The sequence below is a fragment of the Papio anubis genome, chromosome 8 (genome assembly GCF_008728515.1).
Source record: "Papio anubis isolate 15944 chromosome 8, Panubis1.0, whole genome shotgun sequence".
NCBI classification, from domain to species: Eukaryota; Metazoa; Chordata; class Mammalia; order Primates; family Cercopithecidae; genus Papio; species Papio anubis.
The window spans coordinates 47,372,274-47,393,365 of NC_044983.1; the positions used below are offsets into that span (position 1 = coordinate 47,372,274).

The window sequence follows — 21,092 nt, forward strand, 5'->3', positions numbered from 1 at the left end:
TATTAATACAAAGGATAACTGCAGAGAAAAATCAAAACTCTAAATTAATAAATTTCTAGTAATTGCAACTCTACTTCTAGCAAACACATATATGGGGTCTTTATACTTTCATTTAACATGTTTAAATTTATTTTCTTTAACAGAATACTCAAATTTGAAAGTTTCTTTGAATTTAAGACAATATTCAAAAAGGGATGTACTATTACTAAGTTTAAAAATAAAAATCGAAAGATATAAATAAAATTGGACAAAAAAGGATATTTTTAAATGTTGGCACTAACAAATCTAGAACATATTAGAGAACTCATATGCTAAACATATTGTAAGTATGGCTTAACCTTTTCTAGCCATAATACATAAAACTTCACAATTAGTTAGAGAAAAACCTCTCAAACTGCATATTCTTACTTTTTTTTCAATCTGTAAAGCAATTAGGGATTAACTTTCCAATAAAGTACTTATAGATGAACTTAGGTTTTTCTGACTGGGCACACTTTGAGAATCTTAGACATTTAGTATTCTGATACTAATATCATGACTTATTTATGTATCTATTTATTTTTACTTTGAGAGGAGGTCTTGCCCAGGCTGGAGTGCAGTGATGCGATCTTAGCTCACTGCAACCTCCACCTCTCAGGTTCAAGCAATTCTTGTGTCTCAGCCTCCTGAGTAGCTGGGACTACAGATGTGGACCACCACAACCAGCTAATTTTTTGTATTTTAGTAAAGATCAGGCTTCATCATGTTACCAAGGCTGGTTCTGAACTCCTGAACTCCAGCAATCTACCTGCCTGGGCCTTCCAAACTGCTGGAATTACAGGCATGAGCCACTGCACCCGGCCCATAACTTATTTTTATACAGCATTTCATGTAAACAAATTCATACCAGTCAGGTTACAGAGTGGCCAAAATTTCAGTTAATATTTTTTCCAAAAGTCTATGATTACAATTTTTCAGGTAGGCCAGGTGTGGCTCTTCACTCCTATAATCCCAGCATTTTCAGAGGCCAAGGCAGGAGGATCACTTGAGCCCAGGAGTTCCAGACCAGTCTGGGCAACGTGGCAAGACCCTGTCTCCACAAATGTCTTTTAAAAAATCAGTTGGGCATGGTAGCACACGCCTATAGTCCCAGCTACTCCGAAGGCCAAGGTGAGAGGATCGCTTGAGCCCACAAGCTGGAAACTACGGTGAGTTATGACCATGCCACTGCACTCCAGCCCATGTGACAGAGCAAGACCCTGTCTCAAAGAAAAAAAGAATTCAGGTAAATGTTTACTGATATTTATATATGTGAATAACTAGATGATTGATTCAAGACACAGATGGTGGCTACCATGCTATCGAACAGAGTAAATTACAACTCCTATTGATTCTTCCAAAGTAGAGAAGAAAATAAACATTTTTCCTCCTTAGGCTCTATCTTTTAACTTCTGTATCTTACCTAAGTTTCCATAAACCTATAGAGGTAAAGGACATATTTTAAACTACAAATACAATTTCTGTAGAATCTCTAAGACTGAACAATAAACTCAAAGGAAGTTCTCAAGTTTATTACAAAATAATACTATGTATAAAATTACACACAGAAATTATGTTAAAAATGGTGAAAGAAAATCTGAAATCTACCTTTTTACATCAACACCACAATAAACAAAATCTGAGAAGAAAAAAAATGGCAAAAATTCTACTAAAATGATACTTAATACGTGTTTATAATTACTTGCAAAAGAGTGGTTGGTGTGTTCCTTCCCTAATTGTTAGGAGTTCATTAAAATTTTATGTTTGTAAGTAAAATAAAAAGTAGCAATCATTTTTATTCTTTGAAAAAAATGTTCAAAACAAAATTTCCAAGATAGAGATGTCCCACACTCCTAAATTACGCTACCAAAAATATGTTATATGTATACAGAAAAAAAAATCAACAGTCCTGAAATGTGTATAATAACCACAAAATCATTCATTCTAAGCTTATAATAATTTATTGATTTAAACCTGAAAATTCAATGAATATTCTCAGACTCTCTTATGCAGATAAGGAAAAGTAATTGACATACTCTTAATAAAATGTACCCTGAAAATCATTTATGAAGAAATATAGAGCACATAAATATCTCGGTTTAGAACATGAACACTTGCCCAAAATGACACCGGGATTCTAATCACTTACCTTAGCAGTGGTTTTCTTTATAGGTGCAGGTTGGAATATCTTCATCTTGAGATGGACAGATGATTTCGTTCACAGCAGGGACCTTGCCAACTTGCCCATATAATTCTTTTGATAAGCTGCTAGGAGATCAGGGTGACCTAGCCTTGCCCTGTAGCTTCCCTCTTAGACGGATAGTCTAGGTCTAGGAGCTGACTGAGAGTAGAAAAAACAACATTCCCCTTCAATACACTGTTGAAGTGGGGCTGACAATTTGCACACCTAGTTTATCATGTGCCACAGGATGCTGTTATTGAAATTTTAGACAATTATTCCGGTGGAATAAAGAAATTTCAAGGACGTGGAAAAGAATCCTACCTTGTTCTCACACCTCATCCAAAACAACCTGCCAAATGAATCACAACAACTTCTTTTTCTTGAAATACTTTGTCAAAATACACATTTTGAGTTTTAAGAGCCATGACTGCTTTATTAAGACAAAACAAAACTTCAAATTTTTCCATTGTGAAGAAAACCAAGGGAAATGTTAAACTCTTGATCTCCAAATACACTTATACCATTCAAGGACTCCAACAATCAATAATTAAGCTATTTAATTACAATCTTTTGAAAAACTAAACTTTACATTTTCAAGTGTTTTCCCTTTCAAATGAATCAAACTCATCTCAGAATAATTCAGAATAATTCCAAGCAATGTGTTGCAAGTAAATACAGTTATTGTTCATTAAAGAAAGCATCAGAGATTCATAGTAACAAAAACAATCTCCAAACATTTTACAGGAAATGTGACACATAAGTCATACAAAGGAGAGCCTTTTATTGCTGAAATTGTATTTCAACAATTTCTTCTCCTAAAAATGTGTTTGAAGCCATGAAATTTTTCCCCATGCCATTTCTAACAGAGGTTAAAATATGTAACTGATAGTCCTGATGACTATTTTCAAGGATTTCTCTCTCTCAACATCTCAATGTCTGTCATAATTGTAAAATGTATTTACATATCTGTCATAACTTTAAAATATATTTACAATCTCTAACAATTATTATAAAACTACTTCTAAACATTAGAATACCAAAATGTTCACATATTTGAGAAATATTTTGAATACTGAATATATAACGAATTATATATAGGAAAACTCCTTTAAATAAATGTAATTCTCATAAAGATGAAGTAAATAAAAGACGATAGAATATACAAGCATCTAATTTTCAAATGCAAATCATATGTGAAAAATGAACATATAATTTAAAATAAAATTAGGATAGTAGATATGACAATATCAACTAAATCTTCTAAAATACAAAAGTCTACTCTAACTCTACATATAAAACTTACACCTCAGCTAAATTTGAGTAATGAATTGCCTCCCCCACCCATCTCTGACCCCAATAAAAATTCATGCCATAGGCAAGTCTCATTAATGAACAAGATATGCTCTTTAATATAAATGCTATAGTGAATTAAATACACTATACATTAACAGCATTCCTTAATTCTAATGTGAAAAAAGTAAATGATGAAAATAAAAGTACTCCTTCAACTTTCCTATCTAGGAAACTTTCCTATCCAAGTTGCTAGGCTGTAATTCACTGATAGCAGTACCTTGCTGGAAAGAAATATTAGAATAAATCAACATTGACATCATAAGAGCCAAATAGAACTAAGTAAAAAGACTCCCAGGCTCAGGTTATAGACTCTTTTTCTAACCCTCAGTTTTCTCATCTGGGAAATGTGAACACCAATTAATATTGTCTCTAGAACTATGGATAAAACATTTAGAATGGTTAACACTAATGAATAGACAATGCATATTAGGTGCTATCATTTTGTATCATCTCATTACTATTTTCATTATTCATATCATGACTCATTTACATGGCAAACTATACGGAGACAATGGTCTTTCATTCATATGGAATGAAAATCTCCAATAATTCAAACTACATTATACTCATCTGGCTACTGACACTGTCATACTCTCAAAGTCACAGCTATAAGTCACCCAAAAAGGAAAGAATATAGGATCTATTGGCCTAATTAATGCTTTACAAGAAAATGGCCCTCTCTAAAGCATGCATTCTAGGGAGCTAAATCAAATACATACATGTATATACATTACATATGTGTGGTTATAAATAAATGCTACACTAATAATCAATTCATTTTCAAAGTATTTACATGGTAAAAAGTCTATAATTCAGGTTCCTTTAACATACTCTTCTAAGTAAAGCTGGAGATTTTTTTTTAACCATACATGAGCAAATACTGACTCATAATTTTACTTTCCCAATATCCTCCTTCCCTCTCAAAAGCCAGATACCTAAAGGCCTTTCCTTGTGTAGCTAAACATAGGATGTTTAGGAGAGCGTGTATAAAAGTACAATAGGAGTCAGCAAACTACGGAGAGCAGGCCAAGTCCAGACTACAGCTCATAAACAAAGTGTTTTTGTAAATAAAGTGTTACTGGAATACCCTCAAGCCCGTTCATTTTCATGGCATTTGTGTCCAGTTTTATACTGCAAAGGCAGAGTCAGGTGGTGGCAACAGACACCATTTAGATTAGCAAGCTTAAAAGATTTACTAATCGGGATTTGTGGGAAAAGCTTGCCAATGTTTCACAGGACCCTTGAAATCACATCATTTTTATAAGACAATTTCAGTGAATTTAAAAATACCGTATGTATCAAAGGAATACATCAGACATAAAACTTCCCCCTTCCCTCCCACCTCCAGTACAGTAAATCCAGAGTAGCCTCTCCACATTATTTCATTTGCTGATATAAGACTAAGACATAGAAAGTTTAAAAGTACTTACTTATTTCTAAAGAAAGAATACTACTTTCAAGACACAGGAATCAAGCTTTATACAACATAAAAACATATTTGTATTTTATTTTGAGAAAAGGTCTCACTCTGTTGCCTAGGCTGGAGCGCAATGGTGCAATCTTGGCTTACTGCAACCTTCGCATCCCGTGTCCAAGCGATCCTCCCACCTCAGCCTCCCAAGTAGCTGGGAATACAGGTATGTGCAACCATACTCAGCTAATTTTTGTAATTTTTTTTTTTTTTTTGTAGAGACAGGGTTTCGCCATCTTTGCCCAGGCTGGTCTCAAACTCCCAGGCTCAAGCAATCCGCCTACCTTGGCCTCCCAAAGTGTTAAGATTACAGGTGTGAGCCACCACACCCAGCCTATATTTGTATTCTTAAAAAGGTCACCTAACATTATATATTCTCATGCTGATTAGTGTATGGATTTTTTTCCCCCTCTACTGCATTTGGGAGTTTACTACGATCTTAAATATATGTATAAAAGAAAACTTTAAAAATGCAATTCAAACTATAAGTGACATGATAATACTTTTGAAAAGGGGACTGATTAAAAAAAGATCCAAACCGACAGGATAAAAAAAACTGGAAGAATATTAGGTTTCAGCTATTTATTCTCTCTCCATTACACATAATCAAGGATAATCTGGTACTAAGGAATATATAAACAGCAATTAATTTTCGTCAGTTATCTTATATTTTGTTAACTAAAATCTGTATTTTGATGAACCATAATTAAATAAAACTGCTTAGAAATGAGATTTTCAAACCACTTGGCACAGCAAGTTTGTAAAATATTTTAAACTTGAAAATAAGTTTAAATATTATCCACAAACATCAAGACAAACTGAAAATAATCAAAACACATGTAAGAAAAATCATTTTTATAATTTGTCACTGAAACCAAACTGTATAAAAGGAACAAAAAAAAAAAAAAAAACACTGAATCCAGCCACTCATTACATTACGCAAAATGAAACATTTTCCTAATACCTACTACTCCTTGTATATAAGCTACTTTATAATCTGAAACACGTAACAGGAATGTTTTGGTACACTGAAGATTAGGATAATAAAATTGTCAGAACTGTATTTTTCATGACTAGTTCATGAATTAAGAATCTGTTTCAAAAATAAGCTGTAACAAACACTTTAGAAACAACTACATATAACTAAAACAAGGCCATAAAAAATTACAGAGAAACATTTATACCAGTCATCACTGTATTTTATGATTCATCATATTATGAATAACAAACCTGTGTAACACAGTAATGACAAAATAAAACTAAAGAAATATAAGCCAGGGAAATTTGAGTATTTTACAATTACAAAAAAAAAAAAAACCACCAATTTTAAGAATTTTTAAAAATTGAGATACATAAATAAGTAGTCTTCAAACTTATCTGTGTTGTGGATTATTATTTAAATTACATCAACATAGAAACACTTCAAATCACAACATATTTTACTGTTTCCCAGGACTATACCCTCTTGCCAGCAATAAGCTTGAGCTCCACAGATACTTGTACAGAGTTGCTTCACTGATTCAAGAGTCTTCCTTGAGTCTGTTCTGCTCAATTAATGACCCAAAATGGAATTATCTGTGTCTTCATGTATTAATAGGTGAAATCTATTAATAACTAATATACAACAGAGCTTAAAATAGACCTTAAACATTTGCTTTTACTAATACTTTTATATTTTCTAAGTTGAAATGTACTCAAAGAGCCCTTTTGTGTACACTGTTTCGAGATTAAAACAAATACTTAATAGCAATTAAATAAAATAAATAAAATTCTATAGTTCTAATGACTGTATGAAAATACATCACGACTACATCTTAAGCACTTACCATGCTACTATAATCCTTAAGACAGAGAGAAACGATAAAGACAAAAAAGGATGCTAAAATTGAATCCAAATTTCTTGTCAAATAATTTGGACTAAAAACTTTTATTTCTGCCAAACGTGCTTTTCTTGGAAATAGGATATGAACCAACACAGTAAGCCTTGAAAAACGAATCAAAATGTGCATTACGTGTTGTTAAGACAAGCATAAATAAGATATAGGATGGTGTTCAGTAAATTAATGCAGAAAATTCAAATGGCTTGCTTAAATCCATTGAATTACAGTAAAAATAAAACCTGAGCATTTCCCAACTGCCCCATGCCTGCCTGCTGCCTGCAATCTTTAACACAGTTACAATCACACCTAGGTAGACACAAGATCTTGCCTTCATTGTAAGTATTGAGGATTTTGCTCCATTACATCAGGTTCTGTTCTTCAACCAATCAAATGCCACTTGCCAGAGGATAAATACAAACTGGGATTGCAAAGGGGAATGAAACAAAAGTACAAGAGGAAGGGGAGAAAAGGCAAAGGGAGGAGGGGGAAAATAAACATTCTTCTGAAGATATTCACAAGGTTTTTTGGCTTCTTCTCTCCGGTGCTGTCCTTCAATCTAGATCTTTCTAGAGAAAAGTCCTCAGTTCTGATCTAGCCCCCTCCCTCAAGTTTTGGTCATAGCCAAGGGCTGAAGATAAATGAGGGCCCACTCCCAACAAGCCAAGTTGAAATTTTCAGTTTTTGCCTAAAACTTCGTTCTTTAAAGTGACTGTTCTAAGCTTATGTTTTCTATCCTTTTTAACACTTTTTCTCTTTGAAAATAAGATACACAGAGAAATGAAAGATGTAAAAGCTCTCCAAATTTTACACAATTTCAAAGAGCTCATGGATTTCAGTGTAAGTGCCCTTGCTCCATAGTAATGCAGAATTTTAGGATTATACACCAAATGGACTTTTCCTGCCAGCCCAAGGACCAAAGCCTGTGCAATATTTCTTCTAAGGGGAGTTATATTGTGAGTTTAAAACAATGGTTTTATAAACCAATTTCTCATAAACAATCCTATCACAAGATATATCAATGTATTTCTATTATCATTTCTTCTGGATGTATTACAAAGTAGCTGAATATGTTAAAGTCCTTTGTATACTGACAGGTACCACCTCTTATGTTACAACTGAAGAGGACAAAACTACTAAATTACTATCCAAAAGGTAAAAAAAACCAGTTCCAGACAAATACTGCAATCACAGCATTACATTGTATCTCCAGAAAAGATACCTGAATAATGTTTAATGAATTCAACATTACTAATAAAGTGCTAGTAGCAAAAAATTACTATATTTATAATTTACTATAGAATTACATATAGGTAAAGTTATAGCACAGAATAATATTAACTTTTTCTCATTTTATGGTGCACTGATTTTTACTGCATTCAATTGAGTCAGTCAGGATCAATAATAGTGTTCAAGAATAGTCAAGTTGCATGTATCTATTTATTAAGTGATTTCAAACCAAAACTATAGATATGAATACTTACTTATCAAAGCTATCACTATTTTTGATGAAGCTCTCCAGTTTTTCCTTGGCATATTCCACCACATCTGAATGAAGCTCAATCCCATGATTTATTCCAAAAGGACCTGCAATCGTAGCAGCATTTTTATAAAAGATATTAATAATATGCCCTTACAGAGCTCTTTTAAGTTCTGCTCATTTATACATCACAGGAGTACTTAAAGATGGCTTGAAATATGCAAATACCTCCTAGCTACAGATTTAAAAGTTGAATGGAAATCCATGTACATTGCTTTAATGTAAAAAAGGAAAAAAAACAGTTTGCCTGAGTTTTCTATCAAAAAACACTACCAGGCATAAGGTTGAAACCTACAGAGCTGTCCCAAGAGAGGAGCTTATCTGGCAGGACAAAACTTCCAAAACAATAATATTTCTAAATGAAGTTTAAGTTACTTGCTATTATTTTATCATTTGCTAAAAAATTTGTAATTCAACATACTTAAAAACATGCGCTGACACAGATACTGCATGAATGTCTCGGGGCATTCCTATCCCCAGCCAGCAGAGGCTAAATTCCCACCCCATTCCACGCTTTTTGGAGCTCCCAGTGCCTAGCAGAATGTGGTCATCGGACAGCATGCTGGACTTGACCCTCATGCTCCAGCATATTTTACACTTCTCACTTAGGATTTCTCTTTACATATGCCCATGGATGGACTGACCTCCGAGGAAAAGGGGAATGAATAGAGGAGAGCGTTCTCAGCCCCCAGAGAGGTACTTGGGCTGGCTCTTTTCCCCCACCCTGGTACCAGCTCACACTGAAAATACGAGGACTCAGTATCTCCTAAGGCTACCGTACATACATACTAACCTGCCCCATGACCCACATGAGAATATAACACACAAATTACAGTTAATCCCTTTTCAGCTTCTGAAATTGAGCCAACCAGGTTTTCCACTCAACATTTTTTCCTTTAACATTAGACCTGGAAGGTGTATTATTTTCAGTATCTTTAGGAAATATTTAACTGGATGTGCCCTCCACTAAATGTCTAAAACAACAGTGCATATTTGGATTGTTTCTACTGACCATTAGGTACTTTTAACCAAAAAAATCACAATCATAAATTGTCACGTTTGAATGTTCAAACAGTACATGTAAAATATGCTTTGCCGTCTAAGAAATATCTAGACTATACAAATTTAACCAAAATGTTCAGATATAATCTTCAAACCAAAATCAGATAAGAATAATGCCTTCCCCTAGTATACTTTTATAGTTTTTTAAAAACACTAATTTTACTTGAAAAATGTGTTCAGATAGGAAAATTAAATAAAAAGGTGCTTGATTCATCAAACCACAACAGAATTAACTTCCTTTGCAATGTTTTTACATTTTATGAATTGCCCTGATTAAAACAATGTTAAACTTTTTGCTTGTTTCCTTCCTTATGAACTCTTAGCCTTCATCTGAAAACTGGAACATCTGTCCAAAATCATTTATGACTCCTTGCAATTACTATTACTACAGATAAACTGAGTAAAACTAAAATCTTTTATATTCAAAATAATAAAGCAGACAAAAAATTTAACTTAGAAAAGCACACAGTGAAGTCACTTTTCAATACATTAAATGTGAATATTCTGAGAATTTGAATTTCCATAGGTGTCAACATATAAAATGTTTTAAAAAGCCAAATAGTTTTCCTCATTTAAAATAATTCAAATACAGGCAGGATGTGGTGGCTCACGCCTGTAATCCCAGCACTTTAGGAGGCCAACGCGGGCAGATGGCTTGAGCCCAGGAGTTTGAGACCATCCTGGCCAACTTGGCAAAACCCTGTCTCTACTAAAAATAGAAAAATTTGCCAGGTGTGGTGGTGCACACCTTTAATCCCAGTTTCTTGGGAGGCTGAAGCATAAGAATTGCTTCAACTCAGAAGACGGAGGTTGCATTGAGCCAAGATCTTGCCACTGCACTCCAGCGTGGGTGACAGAGCAAGCCTCTGTCTCAGAAAAAGAAAAAAAAAAAAAATCAAATAAAGCTACACTTACTCATGTACACAGTAAGAAAAATACTATCCTATGACATAAACCTAATTTCCCTTTCTTCCTTTTAGGGTGATCCATTGACTATAAAACATGAGACGTTTACATTTTCATTATCCATTAAGAACCTAGGGTCAGGCACTGTGACTCACACCTGTAATCCCAGCACTTTGGGAGGCCAAGGTGGGAGAACTGCTTGAGCCTAGGACTCTGAGACCAGCCTGGGCAACACAGCAAGGCTTCGTCTCTACAATAAACAAAAAAGTAGCCGGGCTTAGTGGTGCATGCTACTTGAGAGGCTGAGGCAGGAGGATTGCTTGAGACCAAGAGGTAAAAGCTACAGTGAGTTTGTTGTGTTCCTGCCACTGCACTCTGGGCTGGGCAACAGTGAGAAACCATGGTTTTGTTTGTTTTAAAAAAGAAGAAAGAAAAAAGAGAGAAAAAAAAATCTAGTTACATTTTTATAAAAACAGAAAAACCAGGGTTGCATAGATAGTCTAATTAAAAAGGTTAATATTGCTGGCACTCTATGTTTCCTATAAGACTCTATGTTCCTGTCACTGCAATTCTGGGCTGGGCAACAGAGTGAGACCGTGTCTTTAGAAAGAAAAAAAAGAGATAGAGAGACAGAGAGAGAGAGAGGAAAAAAAAAATCTAGTTACAATTTTATAAAAAAGAAAATCCAGGGCTGCATAGATATGAGATCAATTAAAAAGGTCAATACTACTAGCACTCTATGTTTCCTGTAAGACAGAATATGTAAATATAATAACAAAGGTGTTAAGAATCTATAATCAAAGCTTCTAATCCATAGTTCAAACTGCACTATTAACAGAAAGAGTCTGAATTTCAAAGTTCTAGGCTCTCAGTTAAAGATGCCACAGGTCTCTTTTTCGTTTTATTTTTCCTGCTTTCTGCTTATTATCTAAGTGTCAACTTTTGCAAATAAGCTTAAAGAAACTTTCTTTTTTTTCACATAACTTGTTTTTCATACTACTTTGACACAAGATATTTAATAATGAAAGATAAAGACAATTCATTAATATGTAAAGGATTTGACAAACAACAAAAATACACATGTAAAATATGCTATGCATTAATATCGAATGTAAACACCAATTATGATTTTTTATAGATGAAACTGTTTAATTTTCGATGACATGGAGGCACATCTCTAATGATAACTACTTAACAATGTGAATGGTAACTAACATGTTCAAAGTAAATTAAAAAGAAAAATGCATTAATAAAAGGCAGAATTTAAATAGCAATGTCACCAATATCTCATTTATTTAGAATGTGATATACACCTTGAATGCATTAAGTGTATAAAAATGTAATGCAATGCTGATTATTACAACTCACATTTGGTATCTATATTAAATAGAACAACAGGAGAATAAAACAGAAAATTGAAAAAGCATACATAGCTGCTTCTGAGAAAGGGGACTAAGAGATCTAGGGTGGTAAGGAAACATTTTTATCATTATATGCTTTTGTATAAAGTTTGTTTTAACCATTTGCATGTATAACTTTTTTCAATCAAAAAACAATGGACTACTGAAAGAGTTTTAAAAAGAGCATAAATGTTCAAATAAATAAACAAGTAATATACAGCTAATAGAAAGGTACAAGTTGTCAATGGAAAAAAGTGAAATGGTATCCAAAAGATGATGATGTTAACAGGCCAAGTGAAGCATAAATTTGACTTAGAATTCCAATGTTATTTTGTATTCGCCAATGTGAAGATTTTTCTATGAAACAAGGGCTTAATTTTTGTAACATATATTTTTGAAAAAAAGAAAATGTTGACCTTTAATAGCTAAATATTAAAGAGAACATAGAAACATACAGTGAAGCCAAAGTTTATTAAAACAAATACAGTAATTAGAAATACCTAGGAATCTTTACATAAAAAATAATTTTTAAGGTTGACAAATCCCCATCGAGAACAATAACAAATATACTAAAATCTAAGCTGCTTTCAAGTTTTCAAATCACATTCATTGGATCTAATTTTCTAATAATTGGATCTAATCTAGTTCATTTATCATTTACCAATTAGTCAAGAACCCAAGCTTGTACATAAAAGTCAATAATTACTCGATTTAGGCATCAAGTGTCTATGCAATACCAACTTTTTAATTTATATCTATGTTCACCCCGTGTAATGTCCAACAGTTTGACAGTGTGGTGCCGATGAGAAGAAGACTGAGGCAGACCAAGGAAACCTAAGAGTTCCACACTGCATCTGAATGAAGTTCACTGTGCCTTTAGTATTTTGTGTAACGCTAGTTTACAGAACATAGCCACAGGCAAAAAGTACTTCATAATACATAAAGTTCTAAAGGTGAAATAATTCAAGATCCATCATTTCAGCTGAGGACTCTGAGATCAAAATACTGGTATGGTGAGAAAGATAGATGAAAGGTCAGATGTCTTGGTTTCCAATCCCAGTTCCTCCTAACTGTTATATAATCTTAAGACCAGTCACTATAAGACCGGTTCCCACTGTATAAAAGGAGTCCCTGGGAAAAAGCATTAAATTTACGTAAAAGTACTGTGCACACTGTAACGTAATAGACAGATAAACTGTTGTTAAAAATTATGATGTGCTCTCTCCCCATATACAGGAATAGTTAGTTGTAGAAGCATAATTATAACCTATATAAAGGGTTCTCAACCCTGACTGCATATTAGAATAACCTGGGAATTTTTAATTTTTAAAAGTAGATTAAACTTAATTTGATTTAAACTGTAAATGCCTGGGACCAACCACAAACAAATAAAAAGGAATCTCTCAGGGTGTGACCCAGGGTCTGCAGATAATCCTAACATACAACTGGGGCTGAGCAGTACTAGCCACCTTATTATAAAGCTCCATCTGAATTATTTTTTAAAATCTGTTTTGGACTATCCAAATCTCTGTTCACATTATAGTAAAGTAACATCAAGAGTTAATAGCTACCAGCAAAAGTATTTTGGCTAAAACTAAATATTCACCACAAGGGGGAGTAGATGGATCAGTTATTAGGTTTCTATGAAACTAATATAAAGTCAATGAGAATTAAAATATAAATATAAAAGGATCTTTCAAGAAATTACAATGACATTACTAATTTTAGTTATATAAAATAAGGTATCTTTATGAAGATTTATAAGCAACTTTGTAAGTATTCAAGGAGAGTAACGGGTAAAAAGTTGACAGGAATAGGTTTCACTCTTTCCACGAATATCCTGTGGTATAATGCACAAAAATAAAACAGACCAAAGGTGAATAAAGGAAAAAGGAGGAAAGCAATTGGCGAAAGGCTAAGTAATTATTAACTAGACAATTAAGAGAAGCTGTTCTAATATATTCCAAACACTTATTAAGATATATTTATTTCTCCCATCCAACTATATCACATTGGGAAAAACATCAAACACTGTCAAATTTGTCCTGAGTCTTGCCATGTTAGCTTAACCATTCTGAAGCTAGTAAGATTAGACCTTGTTCTTTGCTCTCCAGCTTTGGGAAAGGCATCATGTAACAAGTCCTGCAATTTACCAGAAACACGTTCCAGTCCCTCGCCTCCTCTCAGTCTATGGCTATGCAAATGCTACTCTCTTTTATCACACATGAATCTTAGAAATATGTTTACAAAAGGTCTCAAAGTGTTGGTTTCACAGTTACAGAGAATGGAACCAAGGCCCTAAGTAAACCGTATCTCTAAAATGTCGAAATATCAAGAACAGATGTCACAATAAGTTCATTTACATATTTCTACACAATGTGCTAATATTCAAGACTAATAGGTCAAGAACAACCTATGACTATACCCCAACATGCGCAACGTAATATTAAAACAGAGATTAAATTTCTAACAAAGAAAATTCAACAAGCTGAGAAAAAAATTTGTTAAGGTATAATACAGAATAGTTTAAAAAGCTAATTTAAACACCTTCAGATTTTGACTCAAATTCTTTTTTTTTTTTTTTTTTTTTTGAGATGGAGTTTTGCTCTTGTTGCCCAGGCTGGAGTGCAATGGCATGACCTCACCTTCGCATCCTGGTTTCAAGCGATTCTCCTGCCTCAGCCTCCCAAGCAGCTTACAGGCATGAGCCACCACACCCGGCTAATTTTGTATTTTCAGTAGACACAGGGTTTCTCTATGTTGGTCAGGCTGGTCTCGAACTCCTGACCTCAGGTGATCTGCCCGCCTCGGCCTCCTAAAGTGCTGGGATTACAGGCATGAGCCACTGTGCCCAGTCTCAAATTTTTCTTAATGCAATCATTTTCCCTGGAAGACATTTTCATCAGCTCTTTCATTCCACTGCACGTCTATTTGTGAAGTACATGAAGATACCTGGGACCAGCATGGTGATAGATTCACATAAATACTCAATAAATATTTACTAGACTAAATGAAGAACAGCCAGTAAGATTAACACCACACTTTTATTGCTAGTTCAGAAGCATCACGCACAATTTCAAGGGTAGGAGATGTGTCTTGAACACTTTCATATCCTCAGCAGCTGGCACAGGGTCTAACATAATACTTGCTTAAAGAATGATAAAGTACATAAATGTAGCTACAGTCTCAAATTTAAAAGGTTCACAACGAAGACTGAAAAAAAAAATATATCCACAAAGTATAAAAATATTTTTCATGTCTTGATTTTAAAATAGTGCCTGACCAAAAAAATATGTTAAATCTATATTATCTGATGGTAGGGAATGATGCATGCCACAGAAGTAAATGTTATTAAGTACATTCCATTCAAAATTAATTTCTTATTAATTTTAGCTGCTTGAAGAAATCTGTCAAAATTCAACAAATATTTTCCTTTTACTCCTAAATAAATTTGCTCTGACTCCAAGCCAACTATCTTTATAAAGCCTGTGAAAATCGCAGTGTCCTCAGAGCTCTATAATAAAGTTATCGTCAAAGTGGGGAGGCAACTAGGTAAAATATACGAGAGGAAAAAAAGGAAAATACTTCGAAGTATTTCTTTTGATACTTTTAAATTTTCAGCCCTGTGATTATGTTACCTACTTCACAAAAAATATTAAAGAGGAGAGACTGGTACTCAAGCTTCTGCATTATATAATTTAGAAGAAAAAAGTGCTCTTCATTAAGAAAGGAAACAGAGGAGAAAGAAGAGAATTTGGTAACTTTTTTGTCACATGTGCAAGAGGGCAGGTAAAAAGCAGTTGGGGAAAGGCTTCAACTCTGGAATCTTCTGTACACTGGAGAAGAAACAGGATGCAGGCACCATGTTTAAGAATCCAGCTTGGGAGTGCAGCCTGGAAGATCAAGAGTGTCCAGAGCTTAGTTGCCAGACCTTAGAGGCAGAAATCTATGAATCCTTTGCACGTGGATGTTAAAGAAAGAAGAAAGATTCACCCTTCACTACAGGATAAAGTCAAAGTTGCTCCCAAAAAAGGACAAAGTATTTATAAACATAACATATAGACATGTGAAATCCAAGGAAACAATTTTTGGCAAGGGTGTGGGAGGGTAGATGGACTGACCCTGCAGGAACCAAATCCAGAGAGAATGTGAAGGCAGGTTCCAGATGAGACCAAGAACTCCAGCAGACCAAGCAGCCCTGCCAACTCCAGCCAACCTCTGGCTGTAACCTGACACATTCAGTCCAACATCCAACTCAGCCTAGGGAAGACTGTGTCACAGAGTAACAAAGGTAACTCTGTAGGTGCCAGCTCCTACACAGGGAGATAGAGATTCACAAATTCTACACTTAAGGAAACAAATTCAGAACGGTTTAGTACTTTTCTCGAAGTAACACGCAGTCAATTCTCATTATTTACTGTGTAATAGTTATGTTCTAAAAAATACAGCAAACATTGAATTGGCAAAAAAATGAACTGCTGCTCCTTAGGAAAATATGTACATACATAAATATATCAAACAGATTATAATATTAAATCCTGAGAACTCATCCTGGTAGAGGCTATATTATTTATTTTACAAAAGAGAAAATAAACTTAAGAAGTGTTAGTGACTTGCCTGAGCCACCCCCACGAACTGTTGCCAGAATTGGGATTCAAGTCATCAACAGGCCCCAGCGCAGACTGCAGCTTGTGACATGCCTTTGGTCATCTCTGTATGACCACGGAGATAAGTAGGCAGAGAGAGCTTCACTTTATCCCACCTCAGCTAGGAAGATGCAAAGCAGGAGACTCAAATTTTTTGTTACTCTCTGCAAGCTCGCAAGTGATCATAAAAGCAGTGTGGGTTTTGATTTGGGGAGTTCAAATTAAGTATTAGTAAGTAGGTGAATTCTCAAGAGACAAAATTTGCAAATAGTAAGGATTGGCTGTATTTGCTACATAGACAACCTTGGTTGGGAAACAGTTAATCACAAAGATAAAACTCAAAATGCTCAGAGAACCACCTAAGCCACTTCACATCACTGGAGAAATTTCCTCCTAACTTCTAAGAATAGTATGAAAAAATATAACCAGAAGAAATTAGTATGAAAACTTTGTAAAACCTGTATTGCTTCCTAATATTTATTATTTTTATTATTTACTATTACTGTATAATCAGCAGTAATATTATTCATAAACACAAAATCACCTGGGTATTGATTTTCAGAGTTAGCAGCAGTGAAAGAGGTGGTTGTCAGTAATGACTTCTACTGCACAACCAGTGTAAGTGAGAGGGGAAAAAAAAAAAAAAAAAATCTAAGAAATAGAATAGTGGTGGCAACTCCATATGGAGCACAAGGGCAGAAAAAAGACGCCCAGAAGCCTAACTAGGACTAAGAAGTAATAGTTCAAATAGTTAAAGAGTTTCATGAATTTCGTAAAATGTGATTAGCCTAAAATAAAAGGTTGTTTTCAAAACAGATTTGCTGACAAAGCCCCAAATAAATCACATATTGAGAACAGATGGGCCAGGCGCAGTAGCTCACGCCTGTAATCCCAGCACTTTGGGAGCCCAAGGCGGGCAGATTACAAGGTCAGGAGATTGAGACTATCTTGCCCAACATAGTGAACCCCATCTCTACTAAAAATACAAAAATTAGCCGGGCATGGTGGTACATGCCTGTAATCCCAGCTACTTGGGAGGCCGAGGTAGGAGAATTGCTTGAACCTGGGAAGCGGAGGTTGCAGTGAGCAGAGATGGCACCACTGCACTCCAGCCTGGGCAACAGAGCAAGACTCTGCCTCAAAAAAAAAAAAAAAAAAGGCCGGGTGCAGTGGCTCACACCTGTAATCCAAGCACTTTGGGAGGCCGAGGAGGGTGGATCACCTGAAGTCGGGAGTTCGAGACCAGCCTGACCAACATGGAGAAACCCTGTCTCTACCAAAAATACAGAATCAGCCAGGCGTGGTGGCACACACCTGTAATCCCAGCTACTAGGGAGGCTAAGTCAGGAGAATCGCTTGAACATGGGAGGCAGAGGTTGCGGTGAGCCAAGATCATGCCATTGCACTCCACCCTGGGCAACAAAAGTGACACTCTATCTCAAAAAAAAACAAAGAACATTATAATTCCTAAAAAGAAAAAAAACAAAAACAGAGCGAGGCATGGTGGCTCACACGTGTAATCCCAGCACTTTGGGAGGCCAAAGTGGGCCGAACACTTGAGGTCAGGGGTTCGAAACCAGCCTGACCAACATGGCAAAACCCCGTCTTTAATAAAAAAAAAAAAAAAATTAGCCAAGCGTGGTGATGCACACCTGTAGTACTAACTACTCAGGAGGCTGAGACAGAAAAATCAACTGAACCAGGGAGGTAGATGCTGCAGTGAACTGAGATCACATCACTGCACTCCAGCCTGGGCAACAGGGTGAGACTCTGTCTCAAAAAACAAAAAGATTTCCTTTAAAAAAAAAAAGAAAAAGCGTTAACTGTATAGAGGAAAAGCTGAGGTTTGTTTTGATGCATAAAACAGAGTATATCTTATAGAGAAACCCTGATACCTGCAGAATGTGTTTTTTGTTGTTTTTGAGACAGAGTCTTGCCCTGTAGCCCAGGCTGGAGCGCAGTGGCGCGATCTCGGCCCACTGCAAGCTCCGCCTCTCGAGTTCACGCCGTTCTCCTGCCTCAGCCTCCCAAGTAGCTGCGACTACAGGTGCCTGTCACCACGCCCGGCTAATTTTTTTTTTTTTTAAATTAGTAGAGGCAGGGTTTCACCGTGTTAACCAGGATGGTCTCGATCTCCTGACCTTGTGATCCACCCACCTCGACCTCCCAAAGGGCTGGGATTACAGATGTGAGCCACCATGCCCGGCCCAGAATGTGTTTTATCTTACCAAGAAGAATGAGAGGTGAGGAATGGGGGAACTGACCACCCTGGATCTCCCTAATTTTTCAGCTTAAAGTAAGTTAATAAAGAACATTCTTTAAGAGGCACTTAAAAGAGCATGAAAAAACATTTGAAAATTCTATTTGTGATAAAGACTTATATCCAAAATATATATAAAGAATACTTACAATTCAATAATCAACAACCCAATTAACAAATAGGAAAAGATTTGACTAGTCATGTCACCAAAAAAATATACAAATGGCCCATAAGCACATGAACAGCTATTCCATATCATTAGTGATTAGGGAAGAGCAAATTAAAACCACAATGAAATGCTACTTTGTATCAACTAACATCGTTCTTTAAAAAACGAAGTAACAAGTATTAGTGAGGATGTCAAGAAACTAGAACCTCATATAACGTTGGTGGGAATGTAAAATGGTGCAGCCACTCTGGAAAACGCTTTGTTGGTCTCTTAAACACATAAATTTACCATACAGGTTAGCAATTCTACTCTTTTAAGAATCTACCTAAGAAAGTGAAAACGTATATCCACACAAAGATTTGTACCTAAATGTTCATAATGGCATTATGCATAATGACCAAAAACTAGTAACTCAAATGTCTATTAACTGGTGAATGGATAAACAAAATGTAGTGTATATCTACATGATGAAACAGCATTCAGCCACAAAAAGGAATAAAGTACTCAGACATGCTACAGCATGGATGAACCCTGAAAATGTAATGCTAAGTGAAAGAAGCTGGATTCAGAACACCATACATTGTATGATTTCATTTATATGAAATGTCCAGAAAGGACAAATCTATAGAGACAGAAAGTAGGTAACTGGTTGTCAGGGACTGGCTAAGTACTGGGAGTGGATGCAACTAGGCATGGGGAATAATCTTTTCAGCACACTGGAAGTATCCTCAAACTGTATTGTGGTAATGTCTGCACAACTCAGCAAACTTAACTAAAAATCATTGAATTGTACTCTTAAACGAGTAAACTTGATGGTATGTGAATTATACCTCATTAGAGGCAGAGGGAGCGAGAGAATATGCATAAGCATGCAGGCAAAAGACAGAAAGCACAAGCGCTGAGGTCAAAGGCGATATAGGTTAGCTGAATAAGGACCACCTAACATCCCATGACAAAGAGTGAAAGAGTGTAGAGGTCAAACATGATGGCAGCAGATAGCTTAACTAATGCTTTTGAATAACATGGCAACTGCAGTAAGTTTCCTGCTTACCAACTGTCACCTTTAGGAAAGAATGTTGTAGCAGCAAGGTAGTGGCATCTATAGTGCTGGATGACACTGGCAGTCTCCCCAAAATCAATCCTAATAATTAGGGAACTAGGCAAGAGACTAAGAGAAAGTCATTAGGTGGGATGAATCTGTATATGTTTTATAAGATACCTAGAATTTTTATAGTACGGATTATACAAGAATATGAAAATGAATCCCTAAGTAAAAAGGATCAGGATTCAGAATCCCTACCTGAACCACAAAGAGTTTATCATAATAACTTGCCTTCGCGGTTCTGATACTCAATTCAGTTATGGAAAGCAGAGGTAAAATATAGGACGTGGGAGGCTGCTTTTTTTGCATCCTATTTTTCAATGGAATTCCCTGAGAATGAAAAGACAGTACTGAGAGGAGAATCAATTAAGTACTAGATCTTTATGAAAACCCTTAGTTCAGGGAAAATATTTAAGGAGAAGCAAGCAGGACATGAAGAATTACCTTCAATTTGAAATTCAAAAACATGTCTCAATGACACATTTCAGGAGTTGGAGTGATCTATTCTCCACTGTCTTCAATAAAAGTAAATTTATGAATAATTCCCTAAAGTGTGCTTTAATCATAAGAAATTTTCTAAGGAAAACCCAGTACAAAAATTAACCATGCGTATTGGTACTCCCAGCTACTCAGGAGGCTGAGGCAGGAGAATCACTTGAGCCCAGGAGGTCGAGGCTGCAGTGAGCCAAGACCGTGTCGCCACACTCCAGCCTGTGCAAGAGACTGAGACCCTGCCGAAAAATAAATGAATAAATTAATGATAAAAGAAAAACCTAACTTAGTCTCACTGAATTTGTGTTTCTGGATTTGTGTTTCTGGAGTGAAGTGGAAACTCCCCAAGGAGTATCTTCTTTAACTGTGTTACCAAATCACAGATGCCCCACTCTCACTGAATTTGTGTTTCTGGATTTGTGTTTCTGGAGTGAAGTGGAAACTCCCCAAGGAGTATCTTCTTTAACTGTGTTACCAAATCACAGATGCCCCACTCTCCCTACTTCAGCCGGGACTCCTCCAGAGTTTACTACTAAATATGTACTACCCATAGGACCCACTGTCTATGGGGAGCACCCATTATCTCCATCTTGTAAGTGGAAAAGAAAAATGGC

General features: G+C 35.5%; 1 protein-coding gene across 9 annotated transcripts in view; it reads right to left on the reverse strand.

The window, feature by feature from the left end:
• Positions 1-21,092, reverse strand: part of PCMTD1 (protein-L-isoaspartate (D-aspartate) O-methyltransferase domain containing 1) — a 113,389-nt gene that overhangs the window by 50,584 nt on the left and 41,713 nt on the right. For 6 of the 9 annotated variants that reach the window (XR_002523792.2, XM_031669556.1, XM_003902732.4 and 3 more), the window contains one exon: positions 8,386-8,488. The exons of 1 other annotated variant lie outside the window; for it this stretch is intronic. Coding sequence is in view for 4 of the 8 variants with exons in the window: in XM_031669556.1 (XP_031525416.1) it covers positions 8,386-8,488 (103 nt within the window). In the remaining 4 variants the exon portion in view is untranslated. Of the gene's footprint in view, positions 1-2,167; positions 2,360-8,385; positions 8,489-21,092 lie in introns of all 9 variants that reach the window. 2 more of the 9 variants (XR_650612.3, XM_009213026.2) reach the window with 1 other exon arrangement.